The 18318-nt window shown below is 43.6% G+C and overlaps 1 protein-coding gene across 1 annotated transcript; it reads right to left on the bottom strand.

Moving 5' to 3' along the window:
* Positions 1 to 1213: 1213 nt before the first annotated feature.
* Txl (Thioredoxin-like) lies at positions 1214 to 18235 on the bottom strand. Its single transcript, XM_077627713.1, has 8 exons — positions 18061 to 18235; positions 17288 to 17558; positions 16162 to 16284; positions 12892 to 12958; positions 7782 to 7875; positions 5489 to 5567; positions 2890 to 2994; positions 1214 to 1459 (listed from the first exon to the last, which is right to left on the bottom strand). The coding sequence occupies exons 1-8, from the start codon at positions 18153 to 18155 to the stop codon at positions 1430 to 1432; spliced, it is 864 nt and encodes a 287-aa protein (XP_077483839.1). The 5' UTR covers positions 18156 to 18235; the 3' UTR covers positions 1214 to 1429.
* Between the last annotated feature and the right edge of the window lie 83 nt (positions 18236 to 18318).

Below are 18318 nucleotides of genomic sequence, written 5' to 3'. Positions count from 1 at the left end.
CCTACCACGGTGGCAGGGTGTGATGACGCCGCAAGGTCACGTGACCGTGGCCCACCTGCCAGACCCTTGCTCGTGATTTTTTGCTCACAACGGCGACGCTGGGTTTTCTGGGTAATGGAGCATTTAACGCTCTCGCGTTAAAAGGTGCGTATGTGCAACATGCACCTTTTCGTTGATTTGCGGCTTGAAAACACCACGGCCGCATTTTCATCTGACGCAGCGTCGCAACACGTGTTACCGTGGCGCAGAGATGGTCATATCGCCGCCGCGCGTAATTCCTATGGCGTACGGAAAGGCACGTGCTGTGCTTGCTCATGGATTTGGTAATAACTGTGCTGCAGAGGGACAGAGATAACACCAAGAGACCCACGGGCACCATTCAAGAGCAGGATGAAAACCAAAAAAAAAAAATTGCAGCCACTGTTGGACACAGGAAGAAAAACACGATGGTGAAAAAAAAAGCTAGACCAATGCTAATTTCAAGTATACTACTAATGTGAGCTTGTCTCGTGCCCCCCACTCTTCAGCTTACTTCATGCATAGTACAATAAATGGTCTATATGCAATTATCCTCTCTATGAAAGCCTACTTCACTGTTTTCATGCAGCATATGACCTTAGCGTGTACTCAAATATCGTTTTTAGGGGCGCTTCTGCTAATATTAACTTCTGATAAGGCAAATTTTGTGGTGCCTTCAAATCTGTCTTAAAGGAAGTTACTGTACTATGACGAGTCTTCTTTATGTACGATCATGGCGAGGTGTTAATGGAGCCAGAGATAAACAGCAGTTTCTTGAGGTCATCATGTTCAGCATATGCAATGTGATGTACACTGTTTCGTACAGTGCAGGTGGCAAACAGGCTTAACCAAATAATAATGCTTGTGGACCAAGACGAGAAATCAAGTTTCACCAAAAACAAAAGGCCCTGCATACAACAGTACCAGCTCAAAAAGAAAAAGTAAAAAAATACTACTAATTTGCTGAAATGAATACACAGTAAATGCTGCTGTACAGTTAAAATGGTACTCACACAGGCGTTGACGTCCCTCTCTAAGCGAGGGAGACTGAGCATGAGTCACGCCTTCGAGAGGCCCCACGTATAGTAGTGGCTGAAAAATAACTGCTAAGAAATTTGCTGAAATTCTACTGCGATAAATGCTTGTGTACTTTTCTTGACAGTTTCTTGCAGCCCATGTACAAGTGATAGCAAGACCCTGCAAAAACGCTTTATTCCAGCCTGAAATGTACACAAATGTACACATGCATCAAGAACAGCTGCGTAGCATGGCTTCATTCAAGATTTCCATGCATCATTAAAACCTTGCTCAGAATGATGCTCTCACACCGTCACAAAATTGCATACTAAGGAAAAAGCAGCAGGTCATCACAAGGCCACTCCTGTGTAAGGCATGTTCATCTTGTAGCTTGCTAATGGCTTTCTCCCTTCTTTCCAGCCACCTGAAAAAGATATTTAAAGATGGTACCTGAATGCTCCAGAAAAGGAAAAGCAGATGGTTTATCATGGCTAAGCACGGAATATCGTGCGGTAGCACTAGTTAGGGTGGGCACTTAAGGTTCTTACGTGCTCAAGGCATTTGACCTAAAGGCCTTTACCATAAAGGCCTTTGGCCTAAATGCCTTCTACCTGGAAGTTCTTAACCCCAAAAACCTTTACCAAAAAGGGGGCTTCAGGGATATACATATGTCAGGCTTCAGGAACATACATTTGTATGCATGTCCGAAATCTGAAAATGCGGCTAGTAAAGCTACCTCGCTGAAAAGCATGGTCAAATTTTTTCACTTTGGAAGCAGTTATGGGAGGGTATGTGGAGTTGTTTACTAATACAACATTTTGGGCGAGTTGGTTACTTACATTCATTATTACAGCGCAAAGACGGCACAGAACAAGAAGGGGACACAACAGCGCTGTTGTGTCCCCTTCTTGTTCTGTGCCGTCTTTGCGCTGTAATAATGAAAGAAAGGAGTTCAGTTTGAAGCCACACTAAGGATAACTTCATCAAATTTTTGTTATCTGTTAAAACCAATTCTTTGACTTTCTGTGCCTATGTTCATGCTTTTAGGCACCAGTCATTTCAAAATCACTACGTCAATAATGTAAAGGTCTCTATGATCACCGCATGGAACCCAATGGTGGCAACATAAAAAGCTGCACTGATCTCACAGTAATGATGTGAAAATGGTCAATGGCAGCGATACCCTTAATTCATTTCCTGGTCATATTTAGCTCACCAAAGCTCCGCCTGCAGTGAAAATAGCCTCCTGTCAACTTTGGTGATACAAGCCAAATGAATGGATGAGTTTGCCTCTTACCTTAAAAATGAGTTTTTAAGTTTGGTGGGCAACTATTTCGGACCCTGCATTCATTTTCTTGTTCAAAATAATCAGCTTGTTCCAAGTGAACTCTGAAGCAACACCCGACTATAATAGAATCTCGATAATGTGAGTCTCGGGGTGTCGTGGAAAATAACCTTATTATCGAAAATAGACATGCAGAAGCATGGGTCATGCATTCACGCAAATCCGTTCACAGCTGATGGAACTTATTCATGGCTGCGTGTTGCAGCTTACTGCTTGAGGTGTGCACAGCATGACTGGTGACAGCGCTTCGGCAATGTTTGGGCAGCCCAAGGGTGCGGTCATGGCTTGGGCATTAAGTATTATCCATGGTGGCACAAGAGTGTCCAGCAACCCAGAATTCTTTGCAGCGTGCACAGCACAGCACTTTGGCCAGACAATTTTATGGATTCGCATGATTCTGAAGTTCGTATCAACCGGGACTGAAGCATCCGAAATTTTACTGTGCATGATTATTACACACTTTCGGGCGGCTCGAGCCACAAAATCAGCAGAACCATCACTGCCCTTACCCTTTTGAATTCACCCATGTTTGTAGTGTTAATTGGGCTGCCATAGATGACCAGGTAGTTGATGCGTGTCGTTTCCGTTCCGGTCTGGTTGTCCTTGACAAAGATCTGCGAATGGTCGCCAATCAGTAGACACATGATGAAGTAAACCATGAAAGTTGGCAAACACGAAAAGGTGTCAACAATGTGCATTGAGTGGTGTGCATAAAGAAAACTAGTACAGGCTGCCACTCTCATATCTGCCTTAAGTTATAGGTAGCAAATACCCATAATGCATTTATTTTTTTGTTCAAAATAATCAGCGTGTTCCAAGTGAACTTTGAAACAACACCCGACTACAAGAGAATATCATATTGCAGATATGAGATAGATATGGGTAGAAGTTCTCCTTCAGAGATGAAATAAAAGTACGACCTGGTTTAACGGTACGTAATGAGGAAAAATGAAGATGTCTCGGGCACTAGTATGTCAAGAAATTAAGGAAATTTGCCCTTTGTGGATAGAAGCCCAGCTTTCAAGCTAAAGCCAGTGTAAATACTTCGAGATCGGCGACAAGAGCTCCTTCTTTCCGTGCAAAAAGCCAGGCAACATAATTCTGACACGAGTACATGTTCACGTACTGGTCACCATAGAATTTCTAAACACACGTGGAAAAAGTAAATAACTAAAGCAGTGACACTGAGTCTCAGTGCAAAGTTTGCAACAGAGAAACGTGGCTCGGCAGTCATGTAAGTAAGTGCGGACAGCACCTTTCCTCCCCTGGATGTGCGCAAAAATGCAGGAAAGTCAGGGCTGAACAACAAATGTGTTCTATAAGTTTCTGTGGCCACTAGTGCTATCAATGTTGATGAGAAGAGGCCATAGGGCTGCAATTCTCGGGAATAGAAGGCTCTCCCTGGGGCATGTTATTAGTCACTCCGCATTAAAAATGTTGCTAACTTCACTGCAATGGCGACTTTCCCTGTGCTTTGCTCCCGAGCTTCATCATCGATATTGCAAAGCAGTTTTACAGCATACCTTATAATCAAGCAGCATAGCATAGTTCAGTGTAAATTTAATTCACGAGTCACTGACCAGGCTCACAAGAAAATGTTTTGCACGCACTATAGCTCCCTTGTTTCACATCGACAAGCTCAGTCTTTAGCTCGCTCGTTGGTTCTAGCGCAATGTGCCCTGCATGGCATGCTTGAGGAGGTCATGCGCAAGCTTTGCCAATTCCGTGGACAGCCACAGTCAAAAGTTTTTGGACTGCAACGGTAGCAAGAAAAAGTCTAAATTCACTGCTCTTTTTGCAGCTAATGTGGAATAGACACATGCAGCCTCATTCCAAATGTGCGTAATGTACAGGGCGGATCATTACATCCCAGACAGCGTGCAGTGTGCCCTAGACATGAAAAGAAGTTCTATTTTGCCATAGCTATGTTCCACATGCTTTTGGTGAAGCTCATGCAAGAGTGTTGAAGGACAAAAAGAATGCTTGCGTTTTCTCTGAGAATAAGGGATTTGACGCAACACTTTTAGTAGATGGGTGAAAAAAAAAATGCCACTTTATCCTGTCACCAAGAGGAGGAAGAATGAAACGCAAGACACGATTTCTCTCTATGGCAAGCAGTGGCGTTAAGCAGAATACTGCAGTAGACGTTCCAAGTGCAACCAGTTCAGTCAGAAAGGCTTGCACCAACTGGCGCAGGCCACTGCCCCCAGTCTAGAGTGCTAAAGAACTTTGCTGCACACCTACAAATCATGCCGGACAAAGCAACTAGCAAGCGGGCAGGTCGCATCTGGCTATCAACAGCCTGGTGCATGCATTCATAATCGTGGAAAATACGGTTGTTCACATGACATCTGATGCAACAACTGCATTTCCTAATTTACCGTGTCTCGAGTGCGTGATTTGATTAATTTTTCACTTAATATTCTTAGTATCATTTCAGGCTAGATTTGTGGCTCGATTGTTCTCTCACAAACTGCACCCAGCCTGTTACAGTCAACTTGTGGCTCAGTTACTTTATATTTCTACAATTCTGAATAGCAATTACTCATTTGTGCGAATAAACTGTACTGCTTCCAGAGATAACAGTAAAAACCCGCATACAATTCCAGATTTTAGCATGTCAAATTACCAGCTCATATTATGCGCAGATCCAAACAATATTCAGCCCAACCCACCAGTTCTGGTTTCATCATTATTCAGCGCTATCACCATGAGGATTCAAGCGAGAGGACGTAACGGCGTCATCAGCCGGTATTTTTAATTTAAAAAGTTACCACCTACAAAACTAAAATAAAAATGACAGGACAATCGTCAAACTCTATGCGAGAATGCTGCGATAGCAATTGGATTTGCCCTCAATGATTGCCTTGATGCTTTTACTCTTAACAAATGCTTCTACTCTAAGCCGAAGCTTCACACATGCGAAATGGAGAGGGAAGGTGGAAGGAAGTGGGTGGGTTGGCAGTGGGTGGTGCTTCTGAAGAATGGAGGTTTCACTCGCCATGACTTCACACACAAGACGCCAGCATTTCTGCCAAGTGCCACTCGTACCGCTATGCGGTACAAGAAACTTGAAAGCGAGAGCAAGAAGAAAACAGGATGTTCCACCTGGAGGTTCTGGACATTCTGGAACTTCACAAAGCGCAGAGGCACAACAGCTCCCTCTTCAAGGTCCTTCCCAGTCAGCCTGCACAGAGCAAAGGGAGCAGAAGAAAAAAAATTCGAGCACGAAATTTCACCTCAATGTCGACAAAAATGCCCATGTAGGACCTCCCCCCCCCCCCCTTTTCATTTTAAGAAACAGCACATGCCTAGTTCCTAGTAAGCTTATTTGCACTGGCAAGTCATAAAAGTCATGTGGCCTGACTGCAGTGCTGCATGACACAAACTTAGTGAATCTCAACACAGTTTTTAACAGCACAGGATATGGTTAAGGGGGAAGAGGGCTTTAGAAAAAAAAATTGCAATTCATGAAGTCTAAATTATGTAATTTATATAATTTAAGTTTATGTAAAGTAAGTCCTTGTGCACTTAACTTATGCACTATGTTATGTCACTTTTTCCAAGAGGTTTCAAGAAATTTCGCTGCAGGGAACTTGCTACAATGCGTGCCATTGGTTTATCTTGACATCAAGCTATGCACTAAGGGTAAAATTATCATCCTGCCTGCCATAAACGTTGAGTTGTAGGATTTTGAGATGCAACCTCACTAATAGGAAGTGATTTATGATTTATGAGGGTTTAACGTCCCAAAGCAACTCGGGCTATGAGGGACGCCGTAGTGAAAGGCTCCAGAAATTTAGACCACCTGGGGTTCTTTAATGTGCATTAACATCGCACGGTATATGGGCTTCTAGAATTCCACCTCCATCGAAATTTGACCGGAGCAGCCGGGATCGAACCCGTGTCTTTTGGGTCAGCAGCCGAGTACCATAACCATCGAGCCACTGCGGCAGCTGTCACTAATGGGAACAAAAATTTCTGAAATGACTTCATATGTGAGTTTATCAATTTCCAGGCTCAATTTGTGCCATGGGGAACATTTGCTGGAGGTGCGTACAATGTATATGCACACTCTGCAGCACAATGAGACCTGTGTTAAGCCACACACAGCGCGTGTCAGCACGACCGCGCACTGTTCACACAACAAAACAAGGAACACTATGAATCAGGCATGCCTGATTTTCATTAAAAAACATGGAAAAAGTACAGAAATATGGGATTTTTAAGTTTTTGTTTAATACTTTCCAACAGTTTTTCCAAGTTGTCCAGACGGCAAAGAAGCCGATCAAAATGTTTTAGAGATCAGGAAAACGTAAGCCTTGTCAGGGAAAAAATTACAAATTTAACAAAATTTGCTTTTTGCAGCATATTCAGCTGTCAATTGCACAGTGCCCAGTAAAAAATGAAAGATAGCAAGTTGCACAGTACCAGTCAATGACGTTTATTTCCGGAAGTTTAATCACAACATTCTTTGTTATAAGTGAGAAAATAATTTTGTAAGTCGAGTCCTTGCTTCAACCTCGGCATTGCTCCGTGCTTGCTCTTCATTGCAGCACACTTTACTACCAGCTGCAAATATACACAGAGCCAGCACTCCGCTGCACGAATACAACGGTGCGCTGTGCTTGGACGCTGCCAGCTTTGGCAGCACAGAAATCTGCTGAAGAGCATTGTTACAAAAATTTCGTACCACAATGGATCAGTAATTAGAAGACTGATTAACCTAAATTACTTATTAAACTGATTTTAGGGCAGTTTTTTTTCTTGTAATTTATGGTCGTCAACATCGAAGGTGAGCCCTGTTTCTAAATTTTCTTAATCGGCAATGTGGTTCAAAATATTGACTGTTAAAAATACACATTTCCAAGCTCTTTGAGTTGGCTTTCCAGCATTGCATATCTACAAAATGGCATCTATAGCACTTCTTACAGATAAAATACAGGTGCAGTTGCTGTGTTTGACAATGTACAAGAAGTTACTAATTTCGAATTAGGTAATGAGGGAAAGACAGCTCAACAAACTTTCAAATGCACATTTATGACGTTTTGGTATTTTGAACCATACTGCCTATAACGAAAACTTCCAAAACTGAGCTTACCTTAGATGTTGACTGGTATAAACTTCACAATATAACATTGCACCCTAAAGTCAAAAATAAAAAAAAAACTGTTTATTAGGTAATTTACTTTAATTAATCTGTACGAGGTGCATAATGTCCGCCTGGCTGTACATCCAGCTCAACAAATCACACTACCGTATCTCACACAGTTTTTAAAATAAAAATCTGTAATGGTAAAAAAAAATCATCCTGTATACTACACATTTTACACAACAGTATCCAGAGGGAAAGCAGCATGCCTGAGATATAACACCGTTGCCACACGCCGCCAAAACTCACGTGAGTGTCTGCACAGCCTCCATGCCGACTGCCTGGTCAAATCCCAGGGTCCTCGGCTGGTTGATGAACAGCTTGACCGTTTTGGGCCCCAGAGCTGGACGAGAGTCGAGAGCATGCGTTGATGCAATGCTGTTTGAGGCGCAGAATTTAACATCCGCAAGTACCAAATTCAACCACTATCAACAATGTACACAAACAAACATTGCTTTTCTTTAAAGCCACAACCAAATAAACCTTGTTGTGGGCCACACTCCTCCAGTGAACAACATGTGCAGTCTCCTTGGCCAGTTGGCCAGCAAAAGTAGAATATACAGTATAACTGTGTTAATTTGAAGTAAATGGTACCGCCAAAAATGTTCTAATTAACTGGGTTTTCGAGCTAACCAAGCAGAGCAAAAAAGAATACGGGACCCAAACAAAAAATTTCACTGCAGGTACGCACTACCTTTATGGGATGAACTTTCTGATTGCCGTATATTGCAGCACGAAAGTCGATTCCACAACGCGTAGCCCTTGCTGGCTAAAAAACGCCCAGCCCCAAATGTAAGCCATAAGGGTAAAATGTAAGGTACAGCAAGGACAACTGCATCCAATATTTGCTGTAACTAAAAGTCAATTGTAACTCTTCCTGGCCAGCTGCTGTTTGGCAGCAAAAGACAAATTTATTTCCAGAAAAACTGGATTTGATAATAGAGACTTTTTTGGCCGCCGCTCAATTCAAACTCCTCACACTGGGATACCACAATCATTGGTAAACGAGAAGAGCGATTTGGCCTAACCTCAGAGGTCAGCATGAAAATCATACTGACATTGCAGCAGTTTGCTTGCGAAAACAGCCAGTTGCAGTGACACCTGTAGAGTAGCCAATCAACTCCTGATACTCTGGACTTCACTCAGAAATTGTCAGGCACCGGCCCTTCACTAGCGTAAAAGGTCCCATCTTGGATTTAAACGCAGTCATTCGGATGGACTGACTTGAATAAGCTTGGCTATTTGTTCCTCATCGTTACTTCCAAGTTAATCACATGCTCTACAGTGGCATAGGGGTTCAAGGCAGGCTACAAAAAAAAAAAAAAAGAGCGCTCAATAGCATTGAAAATGTGGTAGCGGTAGCATCCACCGCAGCTTAGACGACGCCACACATGGCATGAGGCAGATGGGGGGACGTGGGGGTGGGGTGCAGCCGGAGATGCTCGCTTAATCTCCTTTCTTCCAGTGGGTTTCATGTCTGTCTTCGCAACTGCTGTTGCCCCAGGAAACGCACTGTTCTCGCTTCGCACAGCACGGGTATAGTGGTGTAGGCCGGAATATGCATCACGGTGCATTCACGGCATGACCCACTGCCGCATTGCAGCCTGGTATTGGTGACCTGAGGTAGTGCAGACATGGCCGATAGCTTGACTCTGGCTTGATTACAATCTAATTTATAGCTTGCAGATGGAACAGAGGAAACAGCAAAGTTCACAATTTTTTATGACGGTTTTCCATAGCAAAGTGATTTTTTTTAAGTTTACAAATTTCTCGGACTGCTCGATTACTATTCAGACCATTTTTCGGATCCTGAAGAATCCGAAAAATCGTTTGTTGATTGTACATATATTTCTTTTCGTTTTCTAGCTTATAAAAGCTGTCAGCAGTGACAGTAACCTCTGTGTCATGAGAACATGGTGATACGAAGTCATGAGCCTATGCCTAACTGCTCCAGTTTACACATATCCATTAGTTCAGGAGTTTGCATTCAAAGGGCGCATCATTTCCTGAAACTAAATGCATTGACCCCATCCAGAGAGGCTTGAGGATATTATCAGACAAGAATATCTCAAAGGTGTTTCCTGCAGCCGATAAAAATCATTTGTGCAAAGAAAACACTGCAATACAAAGGTAAACAAACAATTGACAGCCCTGGAAGAAAAGCTTTCCTTGCTTCACGATCCAAGCTAGAGCTTTGAAGTGGAAGACTACTCACTGGAATATTGATCATACTGAAAAGCGAAATGTCAACCCGCCGCGGTGGCTCAGTGGTTAGGACGCTAGACTACTGATCCGGAGTTCCCGGGTTCCAACCCGACCGCGGCGGCTGCGTTTTTATGGAGGAAAAACGCTAAGGCGCCCGTGTGCTGTGCGATGTCAGTGCACGTTAAAGATCCCCAGGCGGTCGAAATTATTCCGGAGTCCTCCACTACGGGACCTCATTGTTCCTCTCTTCTTTCACTCCCTCCTTTATCCCTACCCTTACGGCGCGGTTCAGGTGTCCAACGATATATGAGACAGATACTGCGCCATTTCCTTTCCCCCAAAAGCCAATTATTAACCCATTCCGGGAATGTAATCATGGGTGTGATTCTAACCATGCATTTCGTGTTAAATCGAGGTGCTCTGCAAGAGGACATCCTTTTTTTTCAAGGTATGACACAAGCGGAAACACAGAGTGGGCCTCAAGATGATCCGGGCTTCTTACTCCCCTCCTGCTTTTGTTACCATATGCTACGCACTATTAAAGCAATACAGTACAGACACCAAGTATCTGGCGCCATGTTTTCTGCTTTGGAATGCTTCGTAACACATCAGTACACATGGCTCATCATGTGGATTTTCTTCTCTCATGCCGCTTCAGGTCTAGTTTCCACATCCAAACACTGGCTCTGACATTAAGTGGACTTCAGGTCGTGTGAGGCAAGAAAAATCTGTGATATAACCACTGGTTTGTTGTTTCAATCTGCTCCCACTCTTGTACCAGAATGACAATAAATGAACAAGCAGATACAACAACAAAGCAGTTCTTTTATGCCTTTGGTGATCTGAAGCTAACTTTGATGTCATATCCACCATTTGGGCTCAAGGCCCCCCCCCCCCTAAAATCGAGCTCAAACCCTCACCCCACCAGTCTTAGATGTTTTTTGTTGAGCATGCAACCCTCCCCCCTCCAAAACACACACATTTACAGCAGAGTGCTGTAAGCTGCCTTGGGCCGCTCCTGAATACGTGCCTGAACAAGATGATTACAAAATTCAGTTACATGTTATTTGCTGGGTGCAGGCAAATTCCACATGGCGATTTATGTTCATAAATTTTATGGATATCATTGGAAATACCACACAACCAAAATTTGGAGTCTGCACCCCCTTTAATGAGGGAAGCTACAACTGCCAGGAATTGTTAAATGGGCAATTAGCAACCTAGGAAAAACGGTCATGCATTCAACAGTCTGCAACAGACAACAGGTCACAATTTAAATGCACCTTGTACCTGGAAGAAATGAGGAGGCTTTGCTGAAAAGACCCAGGGCAAATGCAGGCTGAATGAATGGAAATCCAGACTGTTGGGCTACTCGTAGACCCAACATGTCCACAAAGCATTAGCTGCAGAAATAAATGCCAGTCTCTTCTGGCTGGGAAAGTACTATGTACTAGTACTTGTAAGTGTCAAATGATTCATGGTAGAATAGAACCCCTCTATAGTTAAGTAGCTTGGACCATAAAAAAATGTTTACTATATCAGGGACTTTACTATATCAGGGTCTGTGCTATATAAGTTGTTGGTGATAGTAATGCTCTGACTATGCTCTGGCTGCTTACTAAGCACAAAGTGTTTGCATATAAAACGAACACTGAGAAATATCTTACATCCTTCTCTTATCGTCCCTTCATGTAATAACTATTTAGTATCAGTTATTACATGTTATCACATTTTAAGATGAAAGATTTTAATGGCTCATTCTCCCATCTGTCCGGTGTCCGTTACATCTAGCAGCTTGATAAAAAAAAACTTTGTGCACGGTGGGATTCGAACCATCATCCTTGCGTTCCGCAAGCGAGCATGCTAACAACTACGCTACTTCCTGCCAATGCATATGTAGTTCTCCTTGTCTAGGATGCTGGAGAGTTTTTCCGGAAAGGCGTCAAATCAGACGGATGCCTCCCAAACACCCTCCAGTGTCTCCAGAATTTAAGATTCACAAACAATTGTGCACTTAATTAACCTCTTAACCACACATCAGTGATGCAAGCAGCAACACCGCGCTAAAGGCTTTCGCCTCACCGCACTTTAGGTCAACAAAGTGCCCCTCTGAATTTTTTCGACATCATTTACGTCTTGTTTCGGAAGTACCGCATTTACAAGAATACAACGTGATACAAAAATAAAGAGAGTTTGATTCCACGTGAAAGCCAAAGCGTTCCATGACCATGGAGTCTTGTTCTGTGTCTTCAGCATCATTCAAGAGGCAGTAGTTAAGAAACACGCACTACAAAGTGAAGTGCGGCAAAACCACCTAAGCAGTTCCGCTGCACCTCTGCTTCTTGCTGCTGCTTCCTCGTGCTTCCCACTACCCTGCTACAAACGTACACCCTATTCTTCCATGTTGTACTCCTCACTGCATTTTTACTGACTTTCCTTTATTAGCGACCTGCGCCACCTTCTTTCTACGTACATAGCCAGCTTTACTTTTTCTGTGCGCGCCACGCACTTTGCCTTGCAACCTCAATGTCCTCAAAAAGTTGGCATCTCCTCGCGGCTCTCGAGCTCGGTGGTGAAGCTGCCTCAAAAAGCGCTTTCGGTACATATTAGCTTTGCGATCCTTTACTTCGCGCGTGCTGCGATGCGACCATTCCGCGGGAAGTACGTCGCCACGGCTAGACGCTCTTTACTATAGCCGTTTCTTCGAAAAAATCTTTACTATAACAAAAAAAAAGTACAGTTGTCTATGGAAGATAAAATGGGAATGCAGCTTCATTTTACTGCATCCGACGTTTTACTATAATAGAGTTTACTATAGCAGGGTTTTACTGTACCTGGCATCACACCACAAAATTTAGCCCAGCTATTGCTTTCACGTGATAGTGCGCTATAGGCTGCTATTTTGCTTCCATCCCTTTCGAACTTGTCTGGCACAGTAGCGTTTCTACACCAAAGTCAGATGCCCGAGTTTCACAGTAAACTTTTGTTTGTGGTTTCATAAAGTTTGCTTATTGCAAGTTTTGCAATGCCTTCTCTAAGTGTGTCATGGTTAGGAAACAGCTAATAAGAACTTTAGAGAAAGAAAAAAGAACCCCAAAAGAAGGAAAGACCGAAGAATTAAAGAAGGAAGAAAGAAAAAAAGGGAGAAACTCACAACTCGGTGCCTGAAACTTGATGGAATGGAGCTTCACAGGCTGCATGAATCCGAGAGAAATGATGAGCTGCAAAGGAACGACCAACAAAGAACATTAGGGACAATGCCAGCTAGCCATGCAATAACTGCACCTGAACAGCACAACCGCAGCTTCATTTGCAGTGAACATTATCTGCACACTCATCACAACAGCAGCTGAACACCGTGGAATCACATGTAGAAACATGTACTAACAACAGAAAACGTTTGTCCTGCATCTACTTTGTACTGCTATGTATCATCACCGAAAGTAACAGATTCCCCGAGTTCTGCATTTCATGGAACATGCTGGGTGCGCCAGTAGCACATTCAAACAGAAAAAACTATGAGAGTGCATTGCATACAAACAACAACAATGGAACCCTGGGAACTTATAACGTTACATCAGGCAATGTCTGGAGCAAAAGGGGCATACTCCGCTCGGTCCGTGGCAGAGCGAGCGGATGGATGGATGGAAGGTAGGAGTGTCCCCTTTGAAACGACAGGGTGATGGCAGTTGCCGCCATGCTCACTTTTTGTCCCTTTATTTTTGTTTAACTGTGCAGTAGGTGATTAAAATTCGTCATCTTCTTTAAATACGTCCTCATACACTTTTAACCTTATGTCACCTCTTTGCATTTGAGCCACGAATCTTCCAATCGCTTTTTGCTAGTTTCCACCGCAGATTTATTTACATGACTATTGTTATCTCTAAACCTTAGGGCCTCAGGAAGAGTGACTGTGCCTGCATCGACATCGGGATAGATACCATCACATTGTAGAATGAGGTGTTCTATTGTTTCTACAGAGTTACCACACACAGCACATGTGTCATCTTCTTCATTAAATTCCTTTTTGTAGCTACGCGTTCTCAGACATCCTGACCTAGCTTTAAAGAGTAGGGCACTGCCTTTTAAGTTACCATAAAACATCTCCTTCCTGATCTGCTATTTCCAGTATCGATATAGTTCTACACTAGGCTTCTTTTCCATTGAATCTATCCAATTTTTACCTTCGACGCTTTTAACCTGTCGTTTAATGCTCTTTCTTTCTTCGTCCTTATGTCTGGCATACTTACTGGTCAGCTTTCTAGTTCGTTTCTGTCACTGAGTCAACGCTCTTTCCGTAACCCCAACAGAGCCGGCAACAAGCGATGCTGTCCATAAGCTCTTGAGGATCGGAGAATATCCGCCAAAAAGATAGCCCAGATACTGAACATCTCCCGGGAGCATGTTGTTTTTATTATTACCAATATCCTAGACATGCGCAAGCTTTCAACGAAGTTGGTGCCAAAATGTTTGAACAGTGAACAGAAGGAGACACGAGTTGAGGCATCCAGAGCGGTTTTGACCCACTATGATGCTACAAAGGACTTTTTGGATACATTAGTGACCGAGGATGAAACATGGCTCCACATTTATGATCCCGAAATCAAGGAACAGTCAAAGGAATGGCGCCACAGTGTCCCTGTGACCGAAGAAATTCCGCACCGAGAATTTGGTGAAAAAAGCCATGGTGTCCATTTTCTATGACAAAGATGGTGTTCTCTTGGTGAACTACCTATCTCAGGGCTGTAGTATAAGCGGAGAGTATTATGCTGGCCTCCTTGACAAATTGAAAGAAGCAGTTAAGACGAAACGCTGGGGAAATCTGAACAAAGGAATCCTTTTGTTGCAGGACAATGCACCCGCGCACACGTCCAGAGTTGTGCCTGTCAAACTAAAGATCCTGGGTTTATAATTGGTCCACCATCCCCCCTGTTCACCTGACCTGGTCCCTTCTGACTACCATCTCTTTCCGAACTTGAAGAAACATCTCAAGGGTCGTCATTTCGATGACACTGCTGGCGTCAAACATGCTGCTGAATGCTGGTTTGACGACCTGTCAAATTTCTTTTTAAACAGAATAGAAAAGCTGAAAAAACAATGTAACAAGTGCATCAGTCTCAGGGGGTAGTATGTTGAATAAATGTGTGCTTTCAAAACTCTGGCCGTTATCTTTTTGTGCAAAGCCGAGAAGTTCTCAGTACCCCCTTGTATTTGTACTCCTACCTAATGGCTGCACTGGGCAGAGATATCCAATCTGTTTAGCCTCAGAAAATGCCGAACTTTTCAAAAGGTAAAGGAAAAGTAGGTATTGAGGCATGCATGGATTCAGGCGCTCGGGGAGCCAAAAGATACCATTACAATTAAGCCAAGTGTTTTGTAGAACCCAATTTGAGAACCCCAGTCGATACAGGATTACAGCCTACTATCTTTATAACTGTAATACAGCAAAAAGAAATTTGCAGTTCCGTGTAGGATAAAAAACATCAGTGGCGATGAAATGCCACATGTAAAGCAGCCCAGTATTCATTTGAAAGAAAAAGCATGATATGACATGACCAAAGATACAGAATAAGCGTGTACATCCAAGTTTGGCATTGTACATCTTCTTCACCCAGTTCATATTGTGCTATAGCCTCTGTTTCACATAAACATAGTAGCCTAAGCCAAACCCAGTTCATATTGTGCTATAGCCTCTGTTTCACATAAACATAGTAGCCTAAGCCAAAGTTACAACTCTACAATTTATATGCCAAACACTAGGGAATGTCTACCAACATCAAGAAGTGAAAATTTCAAATTCTCATTGACATTAATGCTGCTGTAGATAAGGTAAACATATGACAGTTGAAACAATTATCACAAGTCCGCTTGTTGCATAACTGGACAACAATGTGTTGTTCCCAGACCAAGTTGCTGGCCCACTTTCTTCATGAGAAAAGCGCTCTGAATGTGGCTGTTTTTGTTTTCTATGCTAAAACTTGTCTTGCGTTATCTTTCATGAACCCTCTTATAAAAGCCCTATCCTTTGAGTTTTGCTTAGTGTTTACTGAGGAAGAGGCATGTATCTTGGTGGCTTGACTTCGCCAATTTAGCTTTGTTAATGACATGAGCTAAGTGGTGAACGTCGAGAACAACACAGCCAAATAGGGAATCACTTGCATTAGTTCACATGAGGTGCCAATTAGTCTGAAGACAAGTTTTCTCTTTGTTACCATTTTGAAAACAGATTAGCAACTCGTGTAGACTTCACACTCCAAAGTCAAGTTGCCATGGGGCAGAACACAGTGAAGGGCTCTGGGTTATATTCAGCAGTGCGCCAGTCTCAACACCGGGAGTATATTGTCACCAATACTGTTGACGTAGCATTGTTGCATCCCATCATATGATCGCCTTTGTCTATTTTTACAGCAGCAATGTTGCACACCTGCTCATCGCAGTCAGATTCCAAGTAACCATCCCCCGAAGACAGACATCCAGCTAGAGGGTGGTCGTCAGACTCATTTAGGCATTCTTGAGCACTCCGATCCAAGAATGTTGACATGTCAACCTAAAAACAAAGAACGGTGGTCAAATACCTGCATGGCAGAAAACATACTACCAGCATGAAATAAAATGCAAACAAAATAACTGAAACACAAAAACAATATCAAAATAATGGTTGCTGGAGAGAAAATCAGGCAGAGCACATTAACCCAAATATGCCGAAACATCAGAAATTTGGAAAAAAATTCTACATAAAATATTTTTCTATATAAAATGTTTATTTCATTCATAATTCATTATCATTCTTTTATTGGTGGAAATATTTTTCCCAACACCGACTTTTGAGTCGTCCTACAATGTAGGATATAGGCAAATTTACTGCGTGTTATGTGTAGTAATTCTTCAAACATTTAACGTAGACTTTAAAATCATATTTCTCATCCTACGCGGTGATGTCCTTATGACAATGCACAAAATTTTTTTCTTGCAGAAATACAATCCAGCCGACGGGGTCGAGTTTCAAGAATGGTGTCCAAAAAAGACTGGCCCATCTTTCTGAAGGCACACAATGCACAAAACTGAACGCACACAACAAACACAACCCTTGCACAGGAAGTGTAAATCAAATATGCTGGTGCTCAGTCTCCACCAGCCAAGATCCTCTCGTTTTGCTGTCCTTGTTGCAGTTGCCTTGTTCGGTTTTCATTTTACGCTGACAGTATATTCATTAACAATCACAGTTTCACAGAACGTGCGGTCAGACACTGAAGGCAATAGTACGACACAGCTACAACAGAGATCGGCAAAGTGCTAATCTTCCAGCTCTTTTTGTTAAATGGTCAATGCTTACAGCAAAGTGCTGTAACCTGAAACGGACGTTCCAGAAACTAGCGGTGCATTGGAGCAAGGTAATTCTCCTAAGTCAAGAAGTGAAAAAATGTGTATTCTGCACGCTCTGCCCTCTTGCCCCCCCACCTCCCCGGGATGCAAATTACGTCCCAAAAGTGCACGACTCGGAAGACAGGGCGAAATAAGTGCTCAGGCCAAAACGTGAGCATGGTACTTGCATGGCCGTGGACCTTCTCACTGGTGGCCCCCTCGGGGGGCTCTGAACTCAGGAGCTCCTGGATCTTGGCCTCGAGGGTGGCCGGGTCGGCGCCCCGCAACGTGGTCAGCTTCGCCTTGGCCCTGAAGAACACGAACGTCGGCACCGCGCTCACGCCATGGGCGGAGGCGATTTCCTGGCACTGGTCAATGTCCACCTTCAGAAACACTGCCTGGGTGTACTTGCTGCTGAGCGACTCGAACACGGGCGCCATCCTCTGACAGGGCCCGCACCTGCGATGGAACCTTGAAAACGTCATGGACCGAACGTTGACGACGACGACACAATATTCGGGCAATAACCGGTCTCCAAACAACGACATTAACGGCAACTAAGCGCCATCATGAAAAGACAAAGCTATGGGCAAAGGGGCGTCGCGGGGCTAGTTAGTAGATAAAGGAGACAAACACAATCATAACCTCTGAAAAGAGCGGCGGCCAGAAGCTCTGGTTCCGCTTCTGTTGCCGAGTGGTGAAAGTAATGCCGATTCTCTCTCTCAGCTGCCATGCACTGACAAGGCGCACGCCCTTACCAAAAGCCCAACCAGAACAGCAAACGGACGAGTGTGGTTGTCTTCGTTAACTAGACGCACACACATCAGAACTTAAGAACCCGAATAATTTTCGACCACGGAAAATTTAATTTTTGAAACACGAAGACGCGCGAATGATGTCAGCACTTTGGACGTGGTGGTGCAATGGCCAGCCGGCAAGAGGGGCCAACTTAGCTTCTCACCAGCTCGCAGTGAAATCGACTATCACAAGGCTGGCTCCAGAGTTCGCCAATTCCGCTTGAAAACGAGCGTCGTCGGTTATTTGTTTCACAGGCATTGTTTCTCACTGATGATCACAGAACAGCACGAATGGAACGTCGAGGCAACCGGCGGCCGTTTCGCAGAACGCGGCGCCGCTTTTACACGACGGCCAAGAAAGGAACTAAACTTATGCTAGAATTCATGGTTTCAGTTTCGGTTCTAAGACGAATGCTCTAGCT

The sequence above is a fragment of the Amblyomma americanum genome, chromosome 6, assembly GCF_052857255.1.
Source record: "Amblyomma americanum isolate KBUSLIRL-KWMA chromosome 6, ASM5285725v1, whole genome shotgun sequence".
Taxonomy (NCBI): domain Eukaryota; kingdom Metazoa; phylum Arthropoda; class Arachnida; order Ixodida; family Ixodidae; genus Amblyomma; species Amblyomma americanum.
Note: the sequence above shows the minus strand (reverse complement) of the source record. Positions and strands in the feature narration are given on the sequence as shown.